Here is a 24,827-nt window from a genome sequence, read left to right on the forward strand (position 1 = left end):
CCAGACTCGATGTAAATTGTGGTGATTGTAAACTTTTACATAACTTTGGTGCTCCACCAAGGTTGAAACTGATGAAGAATTATGGCGAATACTCAAGTTTGACTCAAGTCTCATTCACAGTACATCTGGTTGTGTAGTTGCTATGACAAACGAGAGCTGAGACAATTCAAATTTGATAACAAATATTCTCATTGTTTTTTATCTGCACACAGCAGGGGAAGTCCAAAACCCAGTTTGTGAAGGTGAGCCAACTGGAGGACACTCAGGCGGTGCGCGCTGTCTCTTTCCACCCCTCAGGAGCGCTCTACGCCGTGGGCTCTAATTCCAAAACTCTCAGAGTCTGTGCCTACCCAGAAACACTCACCACCAGGTGGGACTCTCTCTCTCTCTCTCTCTCTCTCTCTCTCTCTCTCTCTCTCTCTCTCTCTCTCTCTCTCTCTCTCTCTCTCTCTCTCTCTCTCTCTCTCTCTCTCTCTCTCTCTCTCTCTCTCTCTCTCTCTCCTTTCTCTTATGTTCTCCCTAGTTTGTGATTAGAGAAGCTTTATTGACTGTGAAATGCAGTTTGGCATCTAACCAGAAAGTGCAAAATAGTACAGTTAAGTGCAAGGTATAATGAATATGGGTGTACAGAGATAATATGGAATTTCAATAAATATGAATATACATTATGTAATGAATAATGTACAGTATGCATACAGTATTTAAATCTATACAGTAGTGTGATTGTATATAAAAATAAGATAAAGCTGTGGGAGTGGGAATGAGTAAATGCAAACTTTAAAAAAAGAATATATATACATACAGTGTATACAGAGTATTATACAGTGTATGTACATAATAGTGTGCAAAGTTTAATATGTCCTGTGTAACGGACAATAGATGGGCACTGCAAAAAGATATGCATATAGAAATATGGTTTAAGAGTCCGGGTTGGATGGGTGGGTGGGGGGGTGTTTGATTGGTGTGATGTTCTTGGTGGTGGTGGGGGTGGGGGATAACGCAGTGGACCAGAGTTAAGCAAGGTAACAACAATAGGGAACAAGCTGTTTTTGAGCCTGGTGCAGGAGTGGAGGCTCCTGTAGCCTTTCAGATGGGAGGAGGATAAACAGTCTGTGGTTTGGGTGAGAGGTGTCCTTGATGATGCCTCGTGCCCTCCGCCAACAACATGTGTGTTGGAAGTCCTCCATGGAGGTCAGTTGGGTGCCGATGATGTGTTGGGCAGTTTTCATCACCCGTTGCAAGGCCTTGCGGTCAGAGACAGAGCAGCTGCTGTACCATACTGAGATGCAGTCAGTGAGGATGTTTTCAGTGTTACAGCCGTAAAAGTTCACCAGAATCTGGGGAGACAGGTGAGTTTTCTTCAGTCTCCTCAGGAAGAAAGGACGCTGCTGCGTCTTTTTGATCAGGGCAGAAGAGTTGATTCTCCAAGAGATGTCCTTGGAGAAGTGGACGCCCAGGAACTTTAAGCTGGACACACGCTCTACCTTAGTCCCATTGATGTAAATGGGGGTGTGGTTGCAGATTTTAGCTCTCCTGTAGTCCACTGTAGGGACCACAACTGCCCATGGACTACAATACCCATAACTCTTGCTCAACCTCACAGGTGATCTCCACCCACCATCTCACCTTACAACTGGTTATGTCGTGTTATCTGTTTAATTGCATGTGCATGGGTAATATAACCGCTAGACAACTTTATATTTTCAACTGGTAAGTATTGTTTATTAAAGATTGCATATGAATGTAACTTACTCCACAGAGGTAAGTAATCAAAGAGAGCGTGAGGCTCAGGCTCACCCCACAATTCACTGCATGGGCTAACTGTTACTGAATCTGATGGGGTGGGGGGGCTATACAGATTACACCACATCTCCCTTTTTTTTGTTTTTTGGATATTTTTCCCAATTTTTCTTCCTAATTGTATCCAGCCAATTACCCGACTCTTCCGAGCTGTCCCGGTTGCTGCTCCAACTCCCTCTGCCAAGCTGGGGAGAGCTGCAGACTACCACATGCCTCCTTCGATACAAGTGGAGTCACCAGCCGCTTCTTTTCACCTGACAGGGAAGTGTTTCACCAGGGGGACGTAGCGCGTGGGAGGATCAGGCTATTCCCCCTCCCCCTGAGCAGGTGCCCCGACCAACCAGAGGAGGCACTAGTGCAGTGACCAGGACACATACTCACATCTGGCTTCCCACCCGCAGACACGGAAAAATTGTGTCTGTAGGGATGCCCGACCAAGCCAGAGGTAACACGTGGATTCAAACCGTCAATCTTCATATTGGTAGGCAACAGAATAGACCACGATGCTACCCAGACGCCACATCTCCCTTTTTAATTTGAACACATCACATAACTTTCTTTTCCCCTCTCTAAATTTGAAGGCCAGGGTAGGCTACCTGAACCTTCTGAGTCAGCTGAGGGGATTATTTTGCCCCATCTTGACAGCTGCTCAGCGTAGACTTGTATTAATTGTCCATTAGAAATCCAGTCTTTGTAACTTCACTATTGGCCTCCCAGATCTGGTTCTGGGTATGTGAGTTCTGGTCTGGCACAGGGTGTTTGTGTCTTTGGAATGTGTATGGGTGCAGAGTCTGCAGGTACCTGGGAGCTACCCTCTGTGGTGCTGTTGCTCTCAGCCCCAGCCATAGGAATAAGGTGGTGCTGGGTCCTAGGAACTGCCCCATGAGGCACATCAACCATGGAGGAATGTGGTGTTGAGTGTTGTCTTATCACAGTCCCTGTGACCTTTTGGTCTGTGACCCACACCTGTTTCCTGAGGGCCAGCTTACCCAGGTTGTACACCCGGTGACATTTATTTAAGCGCTTTTGAGCTGCGCCCCTTTTCTCTCTCTCCCTAGAGTTGACAGTAGTACTGTTGGGGAGTAATGGGCTCAGCACAGATGGGAGGGTTGGCACAGTGGTGTGAAGCTGACGTCCCATCAGTAGCTGGGCTGGGCTGTAGCCCTTTTGGAGTGGAGTTGACCTATATACGCCAGTAATACAAGATACTGGTCTGATGCTTTCTTGAGATTTTTTAACAGTCTGTACTGTGCACTCTGCCTCCCCATTGCTGTGCAGGTACCTCAGGCTGCTGGTGACATGTTTGAATCCATATTTCACTGCGAAGTCAGAAAAAGAGCTTGATGAGTACTGGGGACCATTGTCACTGACAATGGTCTCTGGGATGCCATGGCAAGCAAAAATCGTTTTAAGGTGTACAGTGATGTCAGTGGACTTTGTGAGTGAGAGGTTTACCACTTCAATATAACGTGAGTAGTAGTCCACTACCAGCAGGTATGTTTTGCCTTTCAGGTTGAATAGAGCCGTCCCCAGCTTTTTCCAGGGTCTCTCTGGGAAATCTGTTGGGATCAGTGGCTTTGTGTGGTTTTTCCATTCTTTGATGCATGTTTTGCAGTTCAGTACAAGTTTGTTAAGCCGTTGGCTCAATACAGGCCACCACACACTTTGCCGTGCATGCTCCTAGCATTTCACCACCCCTTGGTGACCCTCATGCAGCTTTGTGAGAACATAATTTCTTAAAGCAAAAGGAATGAGCAGTCTGGTTCCTTTCAGCAGGAGAACATTGTGAACTGTGAAGAAAGCACACTCTTCCCAGTAGAGCTTTTCAGTGCCAATGCAGTGATTGAACTCTGGCCATCCATCCCAACACATACTCGTGATGCTAGAGCACATGCTGTCCACTTTGAGATGTTCTCTCAGATCATCCAGGTAAGACATGCTCGCTGGGAGATGCTCTATGATGTGGTCCACATAGCTGTTTGTATTTGTTACACTTCTCTGGCTTGAGAACATGTATACAGATAAGTATTCCTGTTAAACAGGATAAAAAGAAAATAATTAGGCAATGCAGTGTTTCCTTGTTCAGCGTTCTTCAGCATTGTAAGGAAACCGCGAAGTCCGTCAGTCCTTGGGGGGGGGGGGACAAAAGCACCACACTGCCACCTCCTGGCGAGGTTGAAACCTTACCAGTCCCTGTATTACAGCAAAGGGATTATTATTGCCATAATGGCTCACAGTGGAATAAGAAGCATATTATTAACATAATAATGATATAACCAAAGAAAATAAATAAACAACATAACAACATACATTACATGTGACCACACATATTGGGGGCGTCACACGCTCCCTGACAAAAAGAAATTGACTCCGGACATTTCCAAACTTCAAAACCCTCTACATTTTCTGAACACTAAAAGGTAAGTATAAGGGCATGTGTGTGTGTGTGTATGTGTGTGTATGTGTGTGTGTCTCAGCAGCAAACGGGGTAAATGGGCATGTTTGGGTGTGGGTGTGTACCTATGTGTGTATGATTATCTGTATAAAATGGTGCTGCATATTGCATAGGTGAGGTATGGGATATGGTAGCACCTGGAGCGCTGTGTGGTAAGTCACTGGGTATGTCTGCATCTCCCAGACTGGCATCGATGGTGGTCCATAGGTCCCCACTGCATGGCAGGCTGTTTGGTAAGAGGGCTGGCCTAATGAATTGTATATCAGCATCCTGGTAGGCCTTCTTTCACGAGTGGATCTCCGAGCTTGTGGCTGACTAGCACAGTCATCATCAGGCTGCTCATTGATTGTTTGAGGGGCTACTGGCTCATCCTCTTGCTGCAGCACATCTTCCTGCTCACACTCCGTAGGTATTTGGTCTCCAGGTATGTGTCCCTCTTCCATCCATTCCTCCTCATTTGTGCTGTGTCGAGTTTCTCTGTCCTCTGTTACAGGCATGCTTCCTCTTCTTTCACTGACATGTATACCTCTTCTCGGTTCTCTTTCAAGTATGTGTGTCCTGGTTGGTTCAGATCTTTCAGTGGTTGTTGTGTGATGGGAGACCCTCTGAGGCCCTCGTACAGGCTGTGGTACTGTACTCTCCAGTCCTCTCCTTACTGGTATTCTCAGCCAGTATGTTGGTTCATCATCCGATGAGTCACTGCTTGGGTTCCATTCACTCTCTTTCCTTGTGTTTGGTTGACTGTTCCTTGTTCTCTGTCGGGGCTGTGGTTCTCTGGATGGAGCAGGTAGGTGGCTGGGTAAGTTCCTCTTTCTTCCAGATGTGGATGTCAGTGACTGTCGGGGTAAGTCGACTGGTAGTTCATTGACCAGGTGGAGCAGGTTGCGGTGTAGTGTTCGTACTCTGTGCCCGTCTGTTTCTGAGGCCACTTTGTAGACTGGTCCATCAGCAATCCGCTCCTTCACCACATGAACTTTGTTTTCCAGTAGGATCTTAGCTTCCCTAGCCCTCCTCTCTCACCCAGATTACGCACTAGGACACGGTCACCTGGTTCAAGCACAACATCTTTTGTGTGCTGGTCATAGTAGCTCTTGCCACGAGCACTTGACTGTTGACTGTTCTCAGAGGCGAGTCTGTAAGCTTCCTTCATTCTTGAGGCCCACTTTTCTGCATAGCCTCTTGGAGAAGTGGCTTCCTCTTCAGTGGCCAATCCGAAGATCATGTCCACAGGCAGACGTGGGTGACGGCCGTACATTAGATAGAAGGGCGAGAATCCAGTCGCTTCATGCCAGGTACAGTTATAGGCATGGATGACTTGTGGTAGGTGCTCTTTCCACCTTTCCTTTTCCTTCTCCTCCAGAGTCCTGAGCATTTGCAGCAGAGTCCGGTTGAATCTCTCAGCAGGATTTCCCTGGGGGTGGTAAGGGGTAGTCCTTGAGTGACCCACTCCACTCAGCTGTTGCAGAGTTTTGAAGAGCTCATTCTCAAATTCTCTTCCTTGGTCATGGTGTAGTTTCCGTGGGTAGCCGAACCGTGGGATGAAGTCATCAAACAGCTTCTCTGCAGCTGTCTTTTCGGACTTGTTTCTGGTGGCGTAGGCCTGAGCAAACCGGGTGAAATGGTCTATGACGACCAGGATGTACTCAAACCCTCCCTTGCTACATTCCAAGTGAAGATAGCCGATGGAGACGAGCTCTAGAGGTGAGCTGGTGGTAATGCTCTTCATGGGCGCTCTGATGTGTGAGACTGTTTTTTTCTGCTTTATGCAGGGGCACCTTCTTGTCACATAGGCCTCTACATCCTGCTTCATGTACGGCCAGTAGAATCTGTCTCTCGCTAGGCCCAGTACTCTCTCAGTGCCCAGATGGCCCATGTCATCATGGAGGTGCGTCAAGACCAATGGCCGGTACTGGCCAGGTAGGACAAGTTGAGTCCTCTGGTTGGTTTTCCTGTATAGCAGGTCATCTTTGAGGTGCAGTTTCTCCCATTCGTGCAGAAGTTTCCTCGCCAGGCCACTCACCGCCCTTCTCATGTCAGCAGACAGGATGTTGCTGGTCTCTTTCAGTTTGATGATTTGAGTGATGGCAGGATCTTCTCGCTGGGCATTCATGAGTTCTTCATGACCTATGGTCGTAAGCATTTCTGGGGGCTGTTCTGTGGAGCTATTTTGTGACGGTCCAGGGCAGCAACATAAGCAACATCCCGATGCCTGGCAGCTCTGCTGCCTTCCCACGTCGCCAGGATAGTGTCCCTGGATAGTTCCTCCGTGCACAAGTCCACATAGCTGTTGATGTCGAATGGCAGTCTGGACAGCGTGTCTGCATCTATGTTTACCTTGCCTGGTCGATATTTGATCTCGAACCTGAAGTCTGCAAGCTCACCAACCCATCGGTGGCCGACAGCGTTGAGCTTGGCTGTGCTCATCACATACGTTAACGGGTTGTTATCCGTGTACACCAGGAAGTGGGGCGCGTAGAAGAGATAGTCCCGAAATTTCTCACAGACGGCCCACTTTAGCGCCAGAAACTCGAACTTGCCTGAGTGGAGGTTGTAGTTTCGTTCTGCAGGCGTCAGTGTTCTCGATCCACAGGCGATTACTCTGAGCTTCCCTCCTTGCCTTCGATAGAGCACAGCACCTAGCCCTTGTTCTGATGCGTCTGTGTGTAACACAAACGGGAGGCCGAAGTCTGGATAACCCAGCACTGGTGGGTTGGACAGCATGTATATGAGCTGTTCTAGGGCTCTTTGGTCCTCTTCAGTCCACTGTATCGGGGTTCTGGATGGTAGCTGTGCCCCTTTCCCCTTCTTCTGCCTAGGTTGTGGCAGCCCGGTGGCCCTGTTCTTTGTTTGCAGGAGCTCAGACATTGGCTTGCTGATCTTGGAGAAGTCTTGTATATGTTAGGGTTTGCACCCGACCCCAAGAGCACAAACACAGAAGGCACAATATAGCGGGACCAACAGGCTAATTTATTGAAGAGAAAACTCAGGAAGTCCACTCTCACCAGGAAACGCAAAGTCCACCTTTAAGCCGGGAACCGTGGAGTCGCCCTTTAATCCGGGAACAGTGGAGTCGGCCCTTAATCCAGGCAGGAGGGGGGGGGGGGTAAACAGGAGGATACCAAAGGAGAACGGAAAATCACAGCAACGCTGGAGTGAAGAAATCCTCTTCGTAAACGGAAAGCAGCGCACAGGGGAAGGGGAGCAACGAGGAAGGTCCAACAGAGAAATCTCCAGGGAAGATCCAGGTAAGTAAACAAACTTCGATGAGCAGGACAAGCACAAGTACTCTCCCAGGGAACGGCACGAACTGGCAACAAGCTGAGAGTGACACAGCCAGATATAGGGAGGTGATTGCCAACAGGTGAGTGGAGGGGTAACGAGGAAACAGGCATCAGGTGGAGTTGGCAGAGCTCCGGGTACGCTTACACTGCAGAGCGGGTGTGGAGCGGGGAGACGTTGAGCCTTGGCCAAGGTTACACTGCAGAGCGGGTGTGGAGCGGCGAGACGTAACAGTATATATGTTCGATAGTAGCTGAGGAACCCCAGTAGCTTACGCACTTCTCCAACAGTGCGGGGGGTTTTACCTCTCAGAGCCTGGATGGCTTCCAGATCCTTAGGGTCAAGCCGAACTCCATCAGCTGAGACCAGTCTTCCCACGTAGCGTACCTCCTTCTTGAAGAGCTCGCACTTGGTTGGCCTGAGCTTTACACTGTGGTGTTGGAGAGCTCTCAGGATGCGTCTCAGTGCCTCGACATGGTCTTTGAATGTCTTAGCGTAGCAGAGGACGTCGTCTAGGTAGGGGATGCAGCATTCATCTCTCAATGAGTTGAGCATTTCCTCCATGCTCCTTTGAAATGCAGCTGGGGCATTAGAGAGTCCAAAGGGGATGCGCACCCACTCATACAGGCCCCATGGAGTAATGAATGCCGTCATGTGTCGTGATCCCTCCGCGATAAAGCCTTGATGATAGGCTTTGCCCTGATCCAGAACTGAGAACCAGCTGTATCCCCCAAGCATGTCTATGAGATCCTGAATGCGTGGCAGGGGATGTCTGTCTGGGACTGTCTTTTGGTTCAGGAGCCTGTAGTCAATGCACAGGCGCAGGCTCCCATCCTTCTTGCGGACGCAGACCACTGGAGCTGAGTACGGGGATTTTGATTTTATGATCCACTTCTTTGCCAGTAAGTCCTGGATATACTCTTTGACTTCTTTGTATAGGGGCTTGGGAATTGATGTGTAGGACCGCTGTACTGGAATGTCATCATTCAGGGTTATGCTCATTTGAAGGCTTGGGACACAGCCTATGTCATTGTCATCACGAGCAAATGTATTTGACTCCTTGTAGAGCATTTTCTTCACTAATGCTTGTTGTTCACTGTCTAGATGACTTACATCGACAGGGGGGTTCCATCGCTGAGGCTGTTCGGTTTGTTCTTTGTTCTCCCCACCAGCAACTGGTGAGTTGACATTGTTGATCTCGTTGCTGTCTGTCTGGTCTGTTTCCACTATCTTCTTGACTGGCTGGATGCTGCCCAACACTGTGAAGCTGTCCAGTGTGACATCCTGTTGAGTGTGGTTGTATACTGGGATCTCAACATAGGGCCATCTGGTGTGGTGAATCTCGACCAGACCATCACCAAGATCTAGCTGTTCCAGTCTCAGGTCGGGATGGCTGACCTCAAACAGAGCCACTGGAGGGGTGAAATCAGCAGGCACTTTACATTTGATGCGGGCAACCTGACCTGGGTGGACGATGACGTCATGACGACCAACCCTCACCCGCGCCTGGCCATGGGCGGGCTCCTGGGTTTGTACAAAGTTCACAATTGCCTCTGCTTTGTCATTTTCGATCTGCATGGCCTCTCTCAGCAGTTGAGCCACAACTTCAAGTCCACCCTCCTGTCCTAGGATGAGCTCTTGGATCACGTTGAAGCCCAGTATTGGTCTCAGAAGGCTCACACAGCTGACCAGGAAGGGTACTCTGATGGCGAGGTTGGGATCGTCATTGCCAGGTAAGTTAAAGGTGAGTTCAACCCATCCATCATATGGTATAGGCTCTCCATTCGCTGCAGTGAGATCCAGTTCACTGTCTCCCAGAAGCTCACAGAGAGGGCGCACTTCCTGTTGGGGTAAGTATCTTTGTTTCCATTGGCGGTCTATAATGCTCACTTGTGCGACAGAGTCCAGGAGAGCAGTCGCAGCATATCCACTCAGGTTGCATTTCAGTACACATTTCTCTCCAATGAGTTTGGCTACTCGCTGTGATGGTGACTTGACATTGGTTTGTGTATGAGAAGAGATGGGGAGGTTCTGATTAACCTGGGCTGGTGATGGTTTGTTGGTGACTGGGTGGGACTGGATACTACAGTCGGTCACAGGTTGTCCCTTTGCCGTGACCGGGGGGCGTTTCCCGGTGGCTTTTTTGCTTTTAGGCATCCCACTGCCCGGTGTACCTCTTCTCCACAAGTGAAGCAATGGTTGCAGTTAGTCCGGCCACTGTCAATGCAGTTACGACAGCCAAATGGCCTCTCTCTTCTAACCTGTCTAGCCTGTCTACTGGGACCTTGGCATACACACTGGGGCTGAGGATCAGCTGGCGAGGGCTTGGCTGCTGCTGTAGCATTTGATTGTAGGGAGTTTACTACCTTAGTCAGGGCCTGTACCTGAGCAGTCGGCTGATGAACTAGCTCATCTCTAGCAGTAGTATCTGTACTACTCTTTTCTGTGTTGGCCTCACTAGTGTTAACCTCACTACTCTGCGCGTGAGCTACTTTGGGGCGGGTGCTATGCACGCCCAAGCGTCGTTTTCTCTCACTCTCCTCACTAGTTGTCTTAGTAACTTGTTTTAGGAGTGCCTCATCTGTAACTGTAGGGTCTGAGAGGAGGGACTTTTACTCCCGTCTAATATCATCATGTTTCTCACTCATACCCTGATAGACGGTACGAAGGAATACGTTCTGTGCTGTACGTGCCTCATACATAATATCTGCATTGGTCTGCCTAGACGTGACTATCACTTTCTGTTTGAGGCCTATCATTCTATAAAGAAACTGCTGTGGTGTTTCATGTTCATGCTGTTTGGCATTCATTAAGTCCTGAAACAATTCAGTGCTACTTTTCTCTCCTAAGCGTGACTGTAGGAAGCTCTTTAGCTCTGCTATTGTCATCTCATCTTTGCTGTCGAGCATCTCTTTGAAGTTGCCGGGCTTTATGATGTGAAACACTGCTCTGATGATTTCGTCTTCAGTGTGCTTCTCTTTCAGGCCTTGGTCAATCTGTTTACTGACATTGCTGTAGCTTATGTTGGATGCATTGTCCCCGATTTGTCCGCCATGGATTTTGAATTCCTTCCTCTGGAGGAGGGGGAGGTCTTTGAGAGCAATCATGCTTTCAGTGGCATTCATGGAGTGTTGGTCAGTCCTTGAACGAGTTGACTGCATGACATGTGGACTGCGGAACAGGTTACAGTCATCATCAGTGGGCTGATTGTCTGATATGTGTGGTGGGGTGAGTGAGACACTACCCTGGTTAAGCTTTTGGCACAACTCATCATAGCTAGATATCAACTTACTTAACTGTGATTCAATGACAGTTTAGTGTGTGCAACATTAGCAACAGCAGCATCATCAGACACATTAACAGCTCTAACATCGCCCCCACCCTCTGTAGGGGGTGCACTCTGACCACACCCCTGAATTCTCTGGTCAATCATCTCTTTTAAGAAGAGTAACTGTGATACACCCTCGTCTTCCAACTCAAGCAAGCATTCACTGTCCATGTATGAACAGACATAGTTAACACAGCCCTCCTCATCATGTTTGTTCAACTTTAACTTAGCTTGGTCTTGGTCAGGTGCTCCTGGGATGTCAGGCGCAAGCTTGAACAACTCCTCAGCAGACAGGCGGAACAGTCCCCTCTTTACCGACCACACCAGCTTCTTCCTCTCGTTTTCTGTCATTGTGAACAGTCTAGTGCACAGTCATCAGACGCCCTCGGCTCTCAAAGAAGTCCCTCGCTCTGGCCACAGTCAGACGCCCTGGATTCCGCAGCCCCTCGCTCTGATGACGTGACCCACTGGTCCACAGGTTCAGGATCACTGGATCAACAACTTCAACCACGTCGCTGATCCCGGACGAGCCCCCACAAATCTGTTACACTTCTCTGGCTTGAGAATATGTATACAGATAAGTATTCCTGTTAAACAGGATAAAAAGAAAATAATTAGGCAATGCAGTGTTTCCTGGTTCAGCGTTCCTCAGCAATGTAAGGAAACCGCGAAGGTCCGTCAGTCCTTGGGGGGGGGGGGGGGGGGACAAAAGCACCACACTGCCACCTCCTGGCGAGGCTGAAACCTTACCAGTCCCTGTATTACAGTAAAGGGAGTATTATTGCCATAATGGCTCACAGTGGAATAAGAAGCATATTATTAATATAATAATGATATAACCAAAGAAAATAAATAAACAACATAACAACATACATTACATGTGACCACACATATTGTGGGCATCACATATTCTCCATCAGCTCATCGTCTGTGTTTGCTTTTTCTACAGCGGCACGCATAACAGTGTGTCCACTGTCCACAGGCTTTTCCCAGGAACATGAGAAATTTTGTAAGAATAAGCATGAGTCTCATTCTGAAGTGTTGAATGTGTGAAGGTAAAATGTTCAGTGATTGGGCCCCCAGCAGACTCAGGAGTGGCTTGTGGTCTGTCTCCATTTCAAAGTACTGGCCTATTAGGAAGCCTCAGAATCTCTCGCATGCCCAAGTGAGCCCGAGGGCTTCTTTTTCTACCTGTGCATATCTCTGTTCAACTCTGAGAGACCATGATGCATAGGCAACAGGCCTCCATTCCTCACCCCATTTCTGTAGCAGGACTGCTCCCAACCTGAAGGATGATGCGTCTGTAGAGAGTTTTGTCTCTTTATTTGAGTTGCACAAGGCGAGTACAGGTGCGGATGACAAATTCTCCTTCAAGTCGTTAAAAGCTTTGACTTGGTCAGGCCACCAGAACTAGCAGTTTTTCTTAGACAAAAGGTCCCTGAGGGGTTTGTCTTTTTCGCAACCCAGTATCACGTCTTTTCGTGTCATAGTCACAAATGATTAATCTATGGATTCGTGCTGTGCAACATGTATTAAAAAAACATGTGCTGACCAGTACGAAATACAACTGTATTTGAGTTGGAAGGCTGTTTCGTGTCGGCACCACGTTTTTTTTTCCTGTCAGTTGGGACTTGGGAGTGCAGAAGCCGTATAGGTTAGATTTAGGGCTGGAGAGGATCCGTCGCATATCGACCTGTGGATTTTAAAGACATCTTTAACATTTCTCAACACAAAAACACTTAAGTGTCCTTGATACCTCAGCAATATGACAGGCTAATGTTATGCCCATCCGTTTTAATTATTTCTCCTTCAATTTTGAGAAATCAAGCTTGTTTTGGTCTTCTTCAATAGCAGAAGGCTACGTTAGCCTACCCACAATCCTCAGCAAGTTTGAAAGTCGTGCTGAGTGTCACGAAAAAATGGAAAATTCGTGTCCATGTACACGAATCAATAGATTAAATGTCGTGACTATTTCACGAACTGCCATGAGACTGGGCTGCTTTTTCTGCCATCTGTGGTATGAATTTATGCCCCAGGAATTTCACCTCATGCTGTGAAAGAGCGCACTTCTCAATGTTCAGCATGATACCAGCATTTTCCATCTTTCCCAGCACAGTGCGAAGGCACGCATCATGCTCTTCTTATGAGTGGCCCCACACCAGCATGTCATTCATATGGCAAACCACACCGTCTAAGGCCCTTGGTGACTTCGGTGACTATACGGTTTTGAAAACGTTCAAGAGCTGACACTATTCCAAATGGTAAGCGGTTGAAAAAATAGTAGCTAATTGGCATAATGAAAGTTGTGGGTTTAGCTGATGCCTCAGGACCTCCTTCCTGTTGGCTGATTCTTTGTTGTCGCTGATCAGGCTCACCATCGTGATGTCGTCTACAATCGGGATTATGGTATTGAAACCATGCACAGGAATGCAGTCATAGGTGAAAAGGTAGTAGAGGAGAGGGCTCAGCATACAGCCCTGTGGGACACTAGAGTTTAATGTCAGGGTGGAGGAGACGTGGCAGTCTAACCTGACAGACAGGAAACCCAGTGTCCAGTTGCAGAGTGAAGTGCAGATACCAATGTCATGAATTTGGTGACGAGCTTGGAGGGGATGACGGTGTTGAATGCTGAGCTGACGTCGATGAACAGCATCCTACATATGTTTTTATTGTGCAGGTGAGTCAAAGCAGAGTGTAGTGCCATGGAGATGGTATCTTCTGTTGACCAGTTGGGGCAGTAGGCAAACTGGTGAAGGTTGGGGGTAGGCAAGTTTTCAGGTGGGTGAGGACCAGCTTCTCAAAGCACCTTGTAATAATGGGCGTGAGTGCAACTGGGCGGAAGTCATTCAAGCTTGCTGCAGCCGAAGGCTTCGGCACTGGTAGGATGGTAGATGTTTTGAGGCGTGAGGGGGCAGCTGCCTGGGCCAGTGATGATTGAAGATGTCAGTGAAATCTCCAGCCAGCTGCCCCACTCACGGCCAGGGATATAGTGATTAAACATGATTAATGGCCAAAAGTAGACTTCAAACATCTTGTGCACATTGTGACAGAAACTCCATCGCCTAGTCACAAAAAAGACAATACTGCTCCAGACAGCAGCAATCTATATGTTAACAATATTTTACAAATAGATCCTAAGAAACATTCACTATTGAACATGATTTTTTTTTCTCCAAACTGATTTTGTAATGCATTTGAAATGAGCGCATGAAACAGTTTTATTCAAAAGTGAGACATACTATTTTAAAGTCACGGAACATGACTGATGGCATGACGACAACACACGTCACCAGAATATACATCAACATACCCAACAAATTACAAGTTTGCATCCAAGCTGCAAAACCTCATAAGGCCTTCGATTACAATATTGCTGCATTACTGAGGTTTGCATTTTTCTTTCTCGTCCAGTGGTTCTGGGGCAGTCAAACAGCCACTGGTCCGCTTCAGGAGGAACAAACACCACAAGGGCTCCATCTACTGTGTGGCCTGGAGCCACTGTGGACAGCTGCTGGCCACAGGCTCCAATGACAAATATGTGAAAGTCCTGCCTTTCAATGCAGACACCTGCAATGCCACAGGTACTATGTTTACAGTGTGTGCGTATGTTTGTGTATTGTGTGTTGATGTATGTGAATTAAGTGCGTTTTCATATCGAAAAGTAAGTATACACTGTGTGTATATATTTAGAGTCCATGAACGATAATACCTGTCTGTGTGTGTGTGTTTTAATAGCATTTCTCTTACCTTTTTACCAAAATGTGTGCACTCTGAGAGCTCCAGAATGATCATGCTTGATGTATGTTGTGTTTGTGCATGCACTTGTAACCTGCACGACAGGGGAATGGGCCTATGCTTGCGCAGGGACAGTTTACAGTCTAATGTCTAAGTTCAGTGGAGATTGGTGTAGGTTTTTTTCTAGACCAGATTCTAGTACTCACCCCAAAGACAACACACACACTCGTGGGTATAGTTTACAATAAAAAAAACCAATTTATTTCAACAGTTCAAAGTAAAGTTATTTCAATATCAATACTAAATTAGATGTGTTATATATATATATATTTTTTACTCTATTATACTTTTTAAAAGTTCTTCCTAATATTCTATTTATTGTCTATATCTATCTATATTCTATTTTATACCCTTCTAATATATTACTTATGCAGCCATATTCTACACTAACAAATTAAAGAAAATAATCCAAAATAAAGTATGAGTGCACTCAAAGAAAATAATAAAGAAAAGAAAAGGGGGAATGATTCAGTCTTCCAATCTGTGCAAGGTGCAATGTCCAGATCCTACCACAATCACAGGGGCAAGTTAATGTAGAGGCGATGATGATGAATCCAAATCCAGGGCGATGATGGGGGCAATCCAAAGGGGGTATCCAAGGGTTCCAAAAGGGTGTAGCAAGGGGGGTTGTTCGGGGTACTAAAAAAACAGTCTGCACAAAATTGTACAGATTCCTTATTAATTGCAATCTCTATCAAACAATTACAAACAAAATAAAAATACCCAAATCTAGAGTCAATTCTCAGAATTAAATCATTTCCTACATATAACTAATATGCGGCTGAATGACAACTGCCTATTGCTGTAAGAACAGTTAAAAACAATGTCATCGCAGCCAGGCTGCGGCACTATCAACGTGAATTCACGTCTAGCTGGCTGCTATGGGTTCCTTGCATGCCATGTAGCCCGAGTTGGCTCGGTGGCTAGTGGCGACTGGAGCTTACAGTTTTTTTTAACAACAAGCATATTATTATATTAAAATATCTAATATTCCTACATCAAATAAACCCTATGGACCGGGTGTCCTGACTGGTTTTAAAGCTCTGAATCATATGGGAACTGCTAAGGATCATAGATATACGTTTTAGCTGGGTTAGCTTAGCTTAGCAACCAATGGAAAATTGTCAGTCTTTAGATTTCAAGATTTTAAACTCTTATCTCACCAGGATTCCAGCAGCGTACAAAACACAAGAGAAAAGAGTCTTCCTTCTTCCTTCAACGGGAGATCATCTGTCTTTGGATAAAATCAAGATATCCTACGTAAATGGCTATGATTACATGGAACACAGAAAGCTGTTTACTTTTTAGCTTTGGCTAGCGGCTCACCAAGGAAGCTTCGTGGGAGGGATCTTTTTTGTCGTAGTTCAAATGTCCTGTAGCTCAAATATCCGTAGTTCAAATATCAATAATTCAGGTATCCATAGTCAAAGTTGTCCGTATTTCTAAATATCCGTATTTCTCTTCTCTATTGTCGACGGTTGTTTGCATGGTTTAAACTCTGTAGCTCGTGTGCCTCCTAGAGGCTACTCGTGGAACTTACATACGTCACAGGGTACATGTAACCATGTGGGTTACATTCTCCCCCTCTAAACCGCATCAGTCTCTGCATGCGTCTAAACACTGTATGGTCTTGCAGAGGGCACTCTAGAAGAATCAGGGACATTTCTGCCCAAACTTTCGAAAAATGAGGCCATGGCTAGGACTAAAGGTCTTCCTAGTTCACCATAACAGAGTCTCTCAGGGGGATGTCTTTCTCTGATAGATCTTCTGATCGGTTCGCTCTCAGACGGGTTTCCGTCAGACAGGTCAGCCTGGCCTGTCACACCAGTGGGCGGTGCACTCTCGGGTTCAAGTGGGTTGTTTTCAGGTGAACGTCCTTCAATAGGTCCAAATTGAGGTACAACAGTAGTGGATGATGCGGGGTCTCCCTCAGGTAAGTGTCTTCGAACAGGTTGAGAGAATTCATCTGTGACTACTTCTGTCTCACGCCCAATTGGTTTCTTTTCAAGTAACTGATTGTGAACAGACTCAGGGGTATGGGGTACTTCACTAAGGAGTGGACTATCAGATTGGGAGAACTCCGACGGACTTGGATTTAACCCGACTGGGTTCAACAGTTCCGTGGATCGTGCTAGAGGGGTGGCCTGTGTGGTTGTCCTAATGCTTTGGGGAAACCTTGTGGAGATCTGTGGATAGCAATCCTCATCCTCGTCACTGCTGGGCATATCTGGGTCAACAATATTGTTGTGCCTGGTCTGCTGCGAGACTGTTTCCCTGCGTCTCAGCCTCCTTGTTGGTAAGTTTGTGTCAGGTTCTGAGACTTTATCTGTAACAGGTAGAAAGCCGCAGGGCAGAAGAAGGTCTCTGTGAAGGGTACGGTGTGGACCTTCACCCTGTTCTTGCTTGACGACATACACTGGGCCATCTCCCATCCTCTTCACCACAGTATGGACTTCCTTTTCCCATCTGTCCGCAAGTTTATGTTTTCCTCTTAAATTGACATTCTTCACCAGGACTCTATCTCCGGTAACAAGTTCTGCGGCTCTGATCTTTTTATCAAACCTGGCTTTATTCTTCTCTCCCATCTTCTTAGAGCTTTCAGAAGCAAGTGCATAGCTGTCTTGGAGGCGCTGTCGAAGATGTTTAACATACTCTGAATGCGACTTGAATCCAATTTGGTCTGGTGTAAGGCCTAGAACCAGATCAATGGGTAGTCTTGGCTGTCTACCAAACAACAATTCATATGGAGAGTAGCCTGTGGTGTCATTTTTCGTGCAATTGTATGCATGGACTAGCGGTTTGACAAAGTCCCTCCAATGATATTTATCCTTGTCTTCTAGTGTCCCGAGCATGCTGAGAAGGGTCCTGTTAAATCTCTCGACAGGGTTTCCACGTGGATGGTATGGCGTGGTTCTGATCTTTTCGGTTCCAATCAGACAGCACAACTCCTTGATGGTGTGGGATTCAAAATCTCTCCCCTGGTCACTGAGAAGGCGACTTGGAAAACCATACTGTACAATGAAGTTTTCCGACAGTGTTTTGGCAACCGTATTCGCCTTTTGGTCTTTCGTGGGGATGGCAACGGCAAACTTGGTGAAGTGATCCGTGATGACAAGGATGTTTCTAGTGTCCTTACTATCAGGCTCAATACAGAGGTAATCCATACACACCAGTTCAAGGGGATAACTGGTCTGTATATTCTCCATATGAGCAGCATGCTGGGAATTGGCTTTCCGCCTCACGCATCTTTCACAAGTCCTACACTTCTGTTCAACAGACTGAAACATCTTTGGCCAGAAAAATCTGGAACGAACAAGATGAAGGACACGCTGAGCGCCAAGATGACCGACTTCATCATGAAGGCCTTGCAATGCTCTTTCTCTGTGGCTACTAGGCAGCACCAGCTGATAGATCTGATTCCCACGATCAAGACATTTCCTGAACAGTACTCCATCTATAAGCTCTAGTCTATTCCATTCTCTAAGGAGCAGCTTGACTTCTGACAGTTCAGAGGACATCTCTTGAAAAGTGGGTTTTCGGTTTCCTTGAATGAAACTGATCACACGTCTGATAGATGGATCCTGTCTTTGAGACTGATACCAGTCATTGTGAGTCATTCCAGGGAGGGTGCCTTGTCCAGAGAACACAAAGTCATCAGGGATGGCAGAAGCATCTAAAGCTAAGGATTCGGCAAGAATGGGGAGTTCTGGCTGCAAATAGTCAGCCAAAGTGGTCACAGAGTGGCGTTGACATAAAGCAGACAGCATGTCACCAGAAACAGTTTTGCTTTCTCCATCCAAAACCCTTTGCTTCAGCTCTTCTATCCTCGCTTTCTCCTGCTTGAACTCCTCATCTTCTTCTGACGGACTCTGGGGTCTTCTGGACAACCCATCGGCATCTTGATTGCTGATCCCAGCCCTATACTTTATGGTGAATCTGTAGGTTGACAGAGCGGCTAACCAGCGATGTCCTGCTGCATCAAGCTTTGCTGTGGTCAACACATAAGTTAGGGGGTTATTTTCTGTTAAAACCTGAAATTCTGTTCCATAGAGGTAATCATGGAATTTCTCACAGATGGCCCATTTCAAGGCGAGGTACTCTTGCTTGTGGGCAGGATAGTTTTGTTCACTTCTGGATAGTCCTCTGCTGGCATAAGCTACAACCCTCAGCTTCCCATCGTGTTCCTGATAGAGCGCAGCACCGAGACCATCGCGGCTGGCATCAGTATGCAGGACGTAAGGAAGATTGGGATTGGCGAAGGCAAGAACAGGGGCCGAAGTCAGTTTATCTATGAGAGTTCTAAAAGCAACGTCACACTCTTCAGTCCACTCATTTCCAAAAGGTAAGGTGGGATTGATGGAAGTCTTGACCCTGTCCTTCTTGTAAATCTTCCCTCTTTTCCTTTGAGCAACATAGCCAGCAGTTAGAGCATTCAATGGCTTTGCTATTTTAGAGTACCCTTCCACAAAACGTCGGTAATATCCAGCAAATCCTAGGAAGCATTTGAGCTCTTTTCTGTTGGTGGGTTGAGGCCATTCTCTCAAAGCAGAGACTTTGCTTGGATCTGTGTGGACTCCATTGGCATCTACAACATGGCCAAGGTATTTAACAGAAGTCTGGAAAAAATGGCATTTTTCAGGGGACAACTTTAGGCCATAGTCTTTGAGCCGGTTCAACACTTTCGTCAATCTGGCCTCGTGCTCTTCTAGTGTGTCAGAGAAGACAATCAGGTCATCCAGAAATACTAGTACTTCATTGAGATGCAGGTCTCCAACACATTTCTCCATCAGTCTCTGAAAGGTGCTTGGTGCATTTGTCACACCTTGGGGCATACGATTAAACTCATAGAAGCCTAGAGGGCAGACAAAAGCGGTCTTGTGCTTATCTTCCTCTGCAACTTCTACTTGATAGTAGCCTGACTTCAGATCCATGACAGAAAACCATTTGGCTCCACTAAGAGCAGAGAAGGTGTCTTCGATGTTGGGGAGAGCATAGGCATCTTTGATCGTTCTCATGTTCAGCTTCCTGAAATCTATGCAGAGTCTTATTGCACCATTCTTCTTCTTGACAACTACAATGGGGGAAGCAAATGGAGACTCTGACTCGCGAATAATTCCAGCGTCTAGCAGCTCTCTTAGGTGTTGTTTGACAGCTTCTCTGTCAGAGGGATGAATGGGTCTGGGTCGCTCTCTAAAAGGGGCTTCATCCTGGAGTCGGATGCGATGTTTTACTGCAGTCGTATGACCATGAGACAAGTCATCAACAGCAAACACCTCTGGCATGCTGTTCAGCTGGTGTGTGATCCGTTTTTTCCACTCTTCTGGAATGGGGGAATCTTCCAAATCAAAGTTGGTGGTGTTACTCTGAGACTGAGGGATGTCAGGCACAGTCATATTTTGGGATTCAGACGGCATCACATACTGTGCTACCATCATTTCAGCTATCAACTGCCTTGGATGCAGTGTGACACTACGATCAGTCACATTTCTGAGAATGACAGGAATCTTGTTTAAAGATCGAAGTGGAGTTTCTATCAAGGAATTTTCAACGAACACTCCACCAGGTAAGGAAACGGTTTCAGGGGATTCGACCACGAAAAGGGAACGTGGGAAATGTTTCTTCACTCTGACATCTCCAAAGACAGACACTTTTCTTCCTGGTGGAATGGTGACAGGATGGCGTCCATGCAACTTAACATGATTGGCTGAAATCTCTTCCTGATGACTTAGGGCAACATGCTGGAACAGCAAGATACAGTCACTATTGAGATTGGGCCTTTGTAAGAATTCTCTTCCATGCTTTTCTATGCCACCTTCATATAATCTGTCAAGGACATTGGTTCCAATCAATAGGGGAATCTGAGTGTTAAAATGGCAATTTGGCACAATGAGAACTAATGAAGAGACCTGTTCAGCTACGCCAGTGATGCTGCTGGGGAAGGAGATGAGGGCTTGGATATAACCCTGGTAAGGAACATGTTGGCCACCTGCACCTTCTATCTGGAAAAGAGTCTGAATGGGCTGGATGGGGAGGAACGATAAGTGGTTCAAGTAGAATGTCTCTGAAATGGTTGTTACTTGGGAACCGGTGTCAAGGATTGATTCACATTCTATTCCTTCAATGGAGACAGATGCAGTGCAGCGTGGCCCTACAAGTTCACAGGGAAGGGATAGGCTATTTTGGTATCTTTGTCTGTATCTATTTTTTCTTGTCTGGGTTCTATTCATAATATCATTAATGGGTTTGGGACTGTTATGCTGGTACTTAGCTCCTGAACGTCCCGAAACAGGAGCTGCTACTAGTTTAAAGGCATGGAGGTGAGGGTATGCGTATTCCTGTGAGCTTCACGTTTTTGTCTCAGCTTGGTGTTCTTTTGATGGACAAGAGCGGGGTTGGGGGCACTCACACAGTGGGCAGCAATGTGACCATCTCCACCACATTTAAAGCAGAACCATGGCTTGGGAAAACGACGCGTGTAAATTCGAGGTGTGGAGGCATTCATGACCATGCAGCTGGTTTCAATCTGAGTTCTGTTTGGCTGTGGTTCTTCCTTGATGGACAGGGTTGCAATTTGTTTCTTTAACTCAGCTACCTCATCGCGGAGTTTCTGTGTGTCTTCACTTTTGTTTTCGGCTGGGCCTTCGATTCCATAAACAGTGTGGGCATGCACTGAAGCTTTTGAGCTCCCTAGATGTTTCTTCATCCTATCTAGTTTAGCTGAACGACGGCCTTCTTCTGTCCTAAGCTGATGAAGCAATTCAGGAAATGAGGGTGGGCTATTTTTTTTCTGTTCAAGCTGAAGACCTAAAATCAACGAGTGGTCCCAGCATCCTCTGCAGAACTGTCTTATTAAGTGTTTTTCTGAATCTACAAGTGAAGCTCCCCCTCTAGAGATGACTTTAGTGAGGAGGGTCTGAAGTCTGAATAAATAATCAGATGGCTTCTCTCCAGAATTCTGGTTTGCACTCAAGAATGCAGCAAAAAGCTCTTCTCCATCTTCTACGACTCCAAAGGCTGATTCGATGTGGTTTACGTACGCAACAGGGTTTGCATTGACACCAAGCGGTTTCACCATGTCAGAAGCTGGACCAACCAAACTCTCTAGAACCTTTCTGATTTTTTGTGAATCGGTGACATAGGTGTCACTTAGAAGCAGCTCAACTTGAGTTCTCCAAGCTTCATAATCTACTTCCCCATTTGGCTTTGGAAGCCTACCTGAGAAGGTTCGAATTTTACTTGGGCTACTGTATGGTTGTGTTGACTCATTCTTAATAACATGTTCTACTACTACGTTCTGGATGCTCGGGGGATTAATGATGTCTTCTTCAAGGCTCATTGAATTACGCATGGATGAGTGTGTGGTTGGAGCACGGTGAATGTCAGATATAGATGGCCGTCTGTTACATTCTTGGGTCATGCTAGGCGTGTGCTCAACATCAATGCTAGGCTTAGTGTCTTGCATAGGGCTGTGTTCCGGTAAAGACGTGTTGTCAGTTTTCTGTGATGCTGTAGACCGAATGCGCCTCAGTTCATTTTTTAAGATGGAGGCATAGCCTGACATGGCACTACCACCAATAGCGCTGAGTTCTTCGAGATATTGCTGGGCTAAGTCTTTGCCTATTTCCTCTTGACATATTTGTCTAATCGTTCTGACATTCCATAGAGTAGTTGGATCAACAGGGCTAGGTATAAGGCCAAGGGTATCTGGGGTTATCCTGGTGATTGACTTTTCACACTCAAATTCTATTATTACCCTACCATTAGGTTGGTTGGGCTCATCCACAACTCTGATGCAGGATGAGATCTTCCCATGTTGTTCGAAGAAGCTTATTATCGTTTCGGCAGAGCTCATTTCATTGACACCTTCAACTAATAAGCAGTTTTGTCCATGGACTTTATACTGATTGCAAAGATCCATATTGACTGTGTTATTTTCAAAATAAAAATATATATAATCAAGTATTTTATAGAGAGGTGTGGTCAGTGGGGTAGTATATGGCCTGAAACGCTAATTAACCAATCTCCTGGCTGGCTCGCCAACTTTCTGTAACCTGCACGACAGGGGAATGGGCCTATGCTTGCGCAGGGACAGTTTACAGTCTAATGTCTAAGTTCAGTGGAGATTGGTGTAGGTTTTTTTCTAGACCAGATTCTAGTACTCACCCCAAAGACAACACACACACTCGTGGGTATAGTTTACAATAAAAAAAACCAATTTATTTCAACAGTTCAAAGTAAAGTTATTTCAATATCAATACTAAATTAGATGTGTTATATATATTTTTTTTTTTACTCTATTATACTTTTTAAAAGTTCTTCCTAATATTCTATTTATTGTCTATATCTATCTATATTCTATTTTATACCCTTCTAATATATTACTTATGCAGCCATATTCTACACTAACAAATTAAAGAAAATAATCCAAAATAAAGTATGAGTGCACTCAAAGAAAATAATAAAGAAAAGAAAAGGGGGAATGATTCAGTCTTCCAATCTGTGCAAGGTGCAATGTCCAGATCCTACCACAATCACAGGGGGAAGTTAATGTAGAGGCGATGATGATGAATCCAAATCCAGGGCGATGATGGGGGCAATCCAAAGGGGGTATCCAAGGGTTCCAAAAGGGTGTAGCAAGGGGGGTTGTTCGGGGTACTAAAAAAACAGTCTGCACAAAATTGTACAGATTCCTTATTAATTGCAATCTCTATCAAACAATTACAAACAAAATAAAAATACCCAAATCTAGAGTCAATTCTCAGAATTAAATCATTTCCTACATATAACTAATATGCGGCTGAATGACAACTGCCTATTGCTGTAAGAACAGTTAAAAACAATGTCATCGCAGCCAGGCTGCGGCACTATCAACGTGAATTCACGTCTAGCTGGCTGCTATGGGTTCCTTGCATGCCATGTAGCCCGAGTTGGCTCGGTGGCTAGTGGCGACTGGAGCTTACAGTTTTTTTTAACAACAAGCATATTATTATATTAAAATGTCTAATATTCCTACATCAAATAAACCCTATGGACCGGGTGTCCTGACTGGTTTTAAAGCTCTGAATCATATGGGAACTGCTAAGGATCATAGATATACGTTTTAGCTGGGTTAGCTTAGCTTAGCAACCAATGGAAAATTGTCAGTCTTTAGATTTCAAGATTTTAAACTCTTATCTCACCAGGATTCCAGCAGCGTACAAAACACAAGAGAAAAGAGTCTTCCTTCTTCCTTCAACGGGAGATCATCTGTCTTTGGATAAAATCAAGATATCCTACGTAAATGGCTATGATTACATGGAACACAGAAAGCTGTTTACTTTTTAGCTTTGGCTAGCGGCTCACCAAGGAAGCTTCGTGGGAGGGATCTTTTTTGTCGTAGTTCAAATGTCCTGTAGCTCAAATATCCGTAGTTCAAATATCAATAATTCAGGTATCCATAGTCAAAGTTGTCCGTATTTCTAAATATCCGTATTTCTCTTCTCTATTGTCGACGGTTGTTTGCATGGTTTAAACTCTGTAGCTCGTGTGCCTCCTAGAGGCTACTCGTGGAACTTACATACGTCACAGGGTACATGTAACCATGTGGGTTACACACTTTTTGTGCCTGTTTATTTATATTGGGTACACGAGGCATATGTGTTTCCCGTCTTGTATGAGGGGCGAAAACCCTTTAAAGAACACGCCTGATGATATGCTACACATATATCCTGTCATGGTTGTGTGGTCTGGGCCATCAAGGCTCACCTGTTCCCCAGCCCCTGATTAGCATTTCTGCTCACCTGTGCCCCATTTACCTGAGTAACCCTGATTGCCCCATTCCCCTGATTGCCTCTGCTTTACTCACCTGTTCCCATTTCCCTGATTGGCTTTTGTGTTCCTGCCCTGCCCTGCTCACCTGTGCCCAATCTGCCTAATTGGCTCCCCAATGTAATGTTATATATTCCCCCTGGTTGCCCTGGCGCTATGTCGGCTCATTACAGAAACACACACATGCACACATATTGACTCTTGGTCACTGGATGCGCCATGCCCTGTTTCGAGCCTTCCCTGCTGTCTGTAGCGTCTGTTCTTGTGGTCTGTAAGTTAATTTTCGACTAATAAAACCTTTCTAGCCCGGTCTGTTGCTTAAGTCGTGCGTTTGGGTCCTCAACTCCTGCTCCCAGCGTGACA

The 24,827-nt window shown here is 46.0% G+C and overlaps 1 protein-coding gene across 1 annotated transcript in view; it reads left to right on the forward strand.

Moving 5' to 3' along the window:
* The window catches only part of LOC130110464 (WD repeat-containing protein 47-like), a 45,566-nt gene that overhangs the window by 13,436 nt on the left and 7,303 nt on the right, over positions 1-24,827 (forward strand). Inside the window, exons 11-12 of the mRNA XM_056277572.1 lie at positions 213-370; positions 14,274-14,443. Of these exons, the coding sequence (XP_056133547.1) occupies positions 213-370; positions 14,274-14,443 (328 nt within the window). The remainder of the gene's footprint in view (positions 1-212; positions 371-14,273; positions 14,444-24,827) is intronic.

Source organism: Lampris incognitus, chromosome 3 (assembly GCF_029633865.1).
Source record: "Lampris incognitus isolate fLamInc1 chromosome 3, fLamInc1.hap2, whole genome shotgun sequence".
Lineage (NCBI taxonomy): Eukaryota > Metazoa > Chordata > Actinopteri > Lampriformes > Lampridae > Lampris > Lampris incognitus.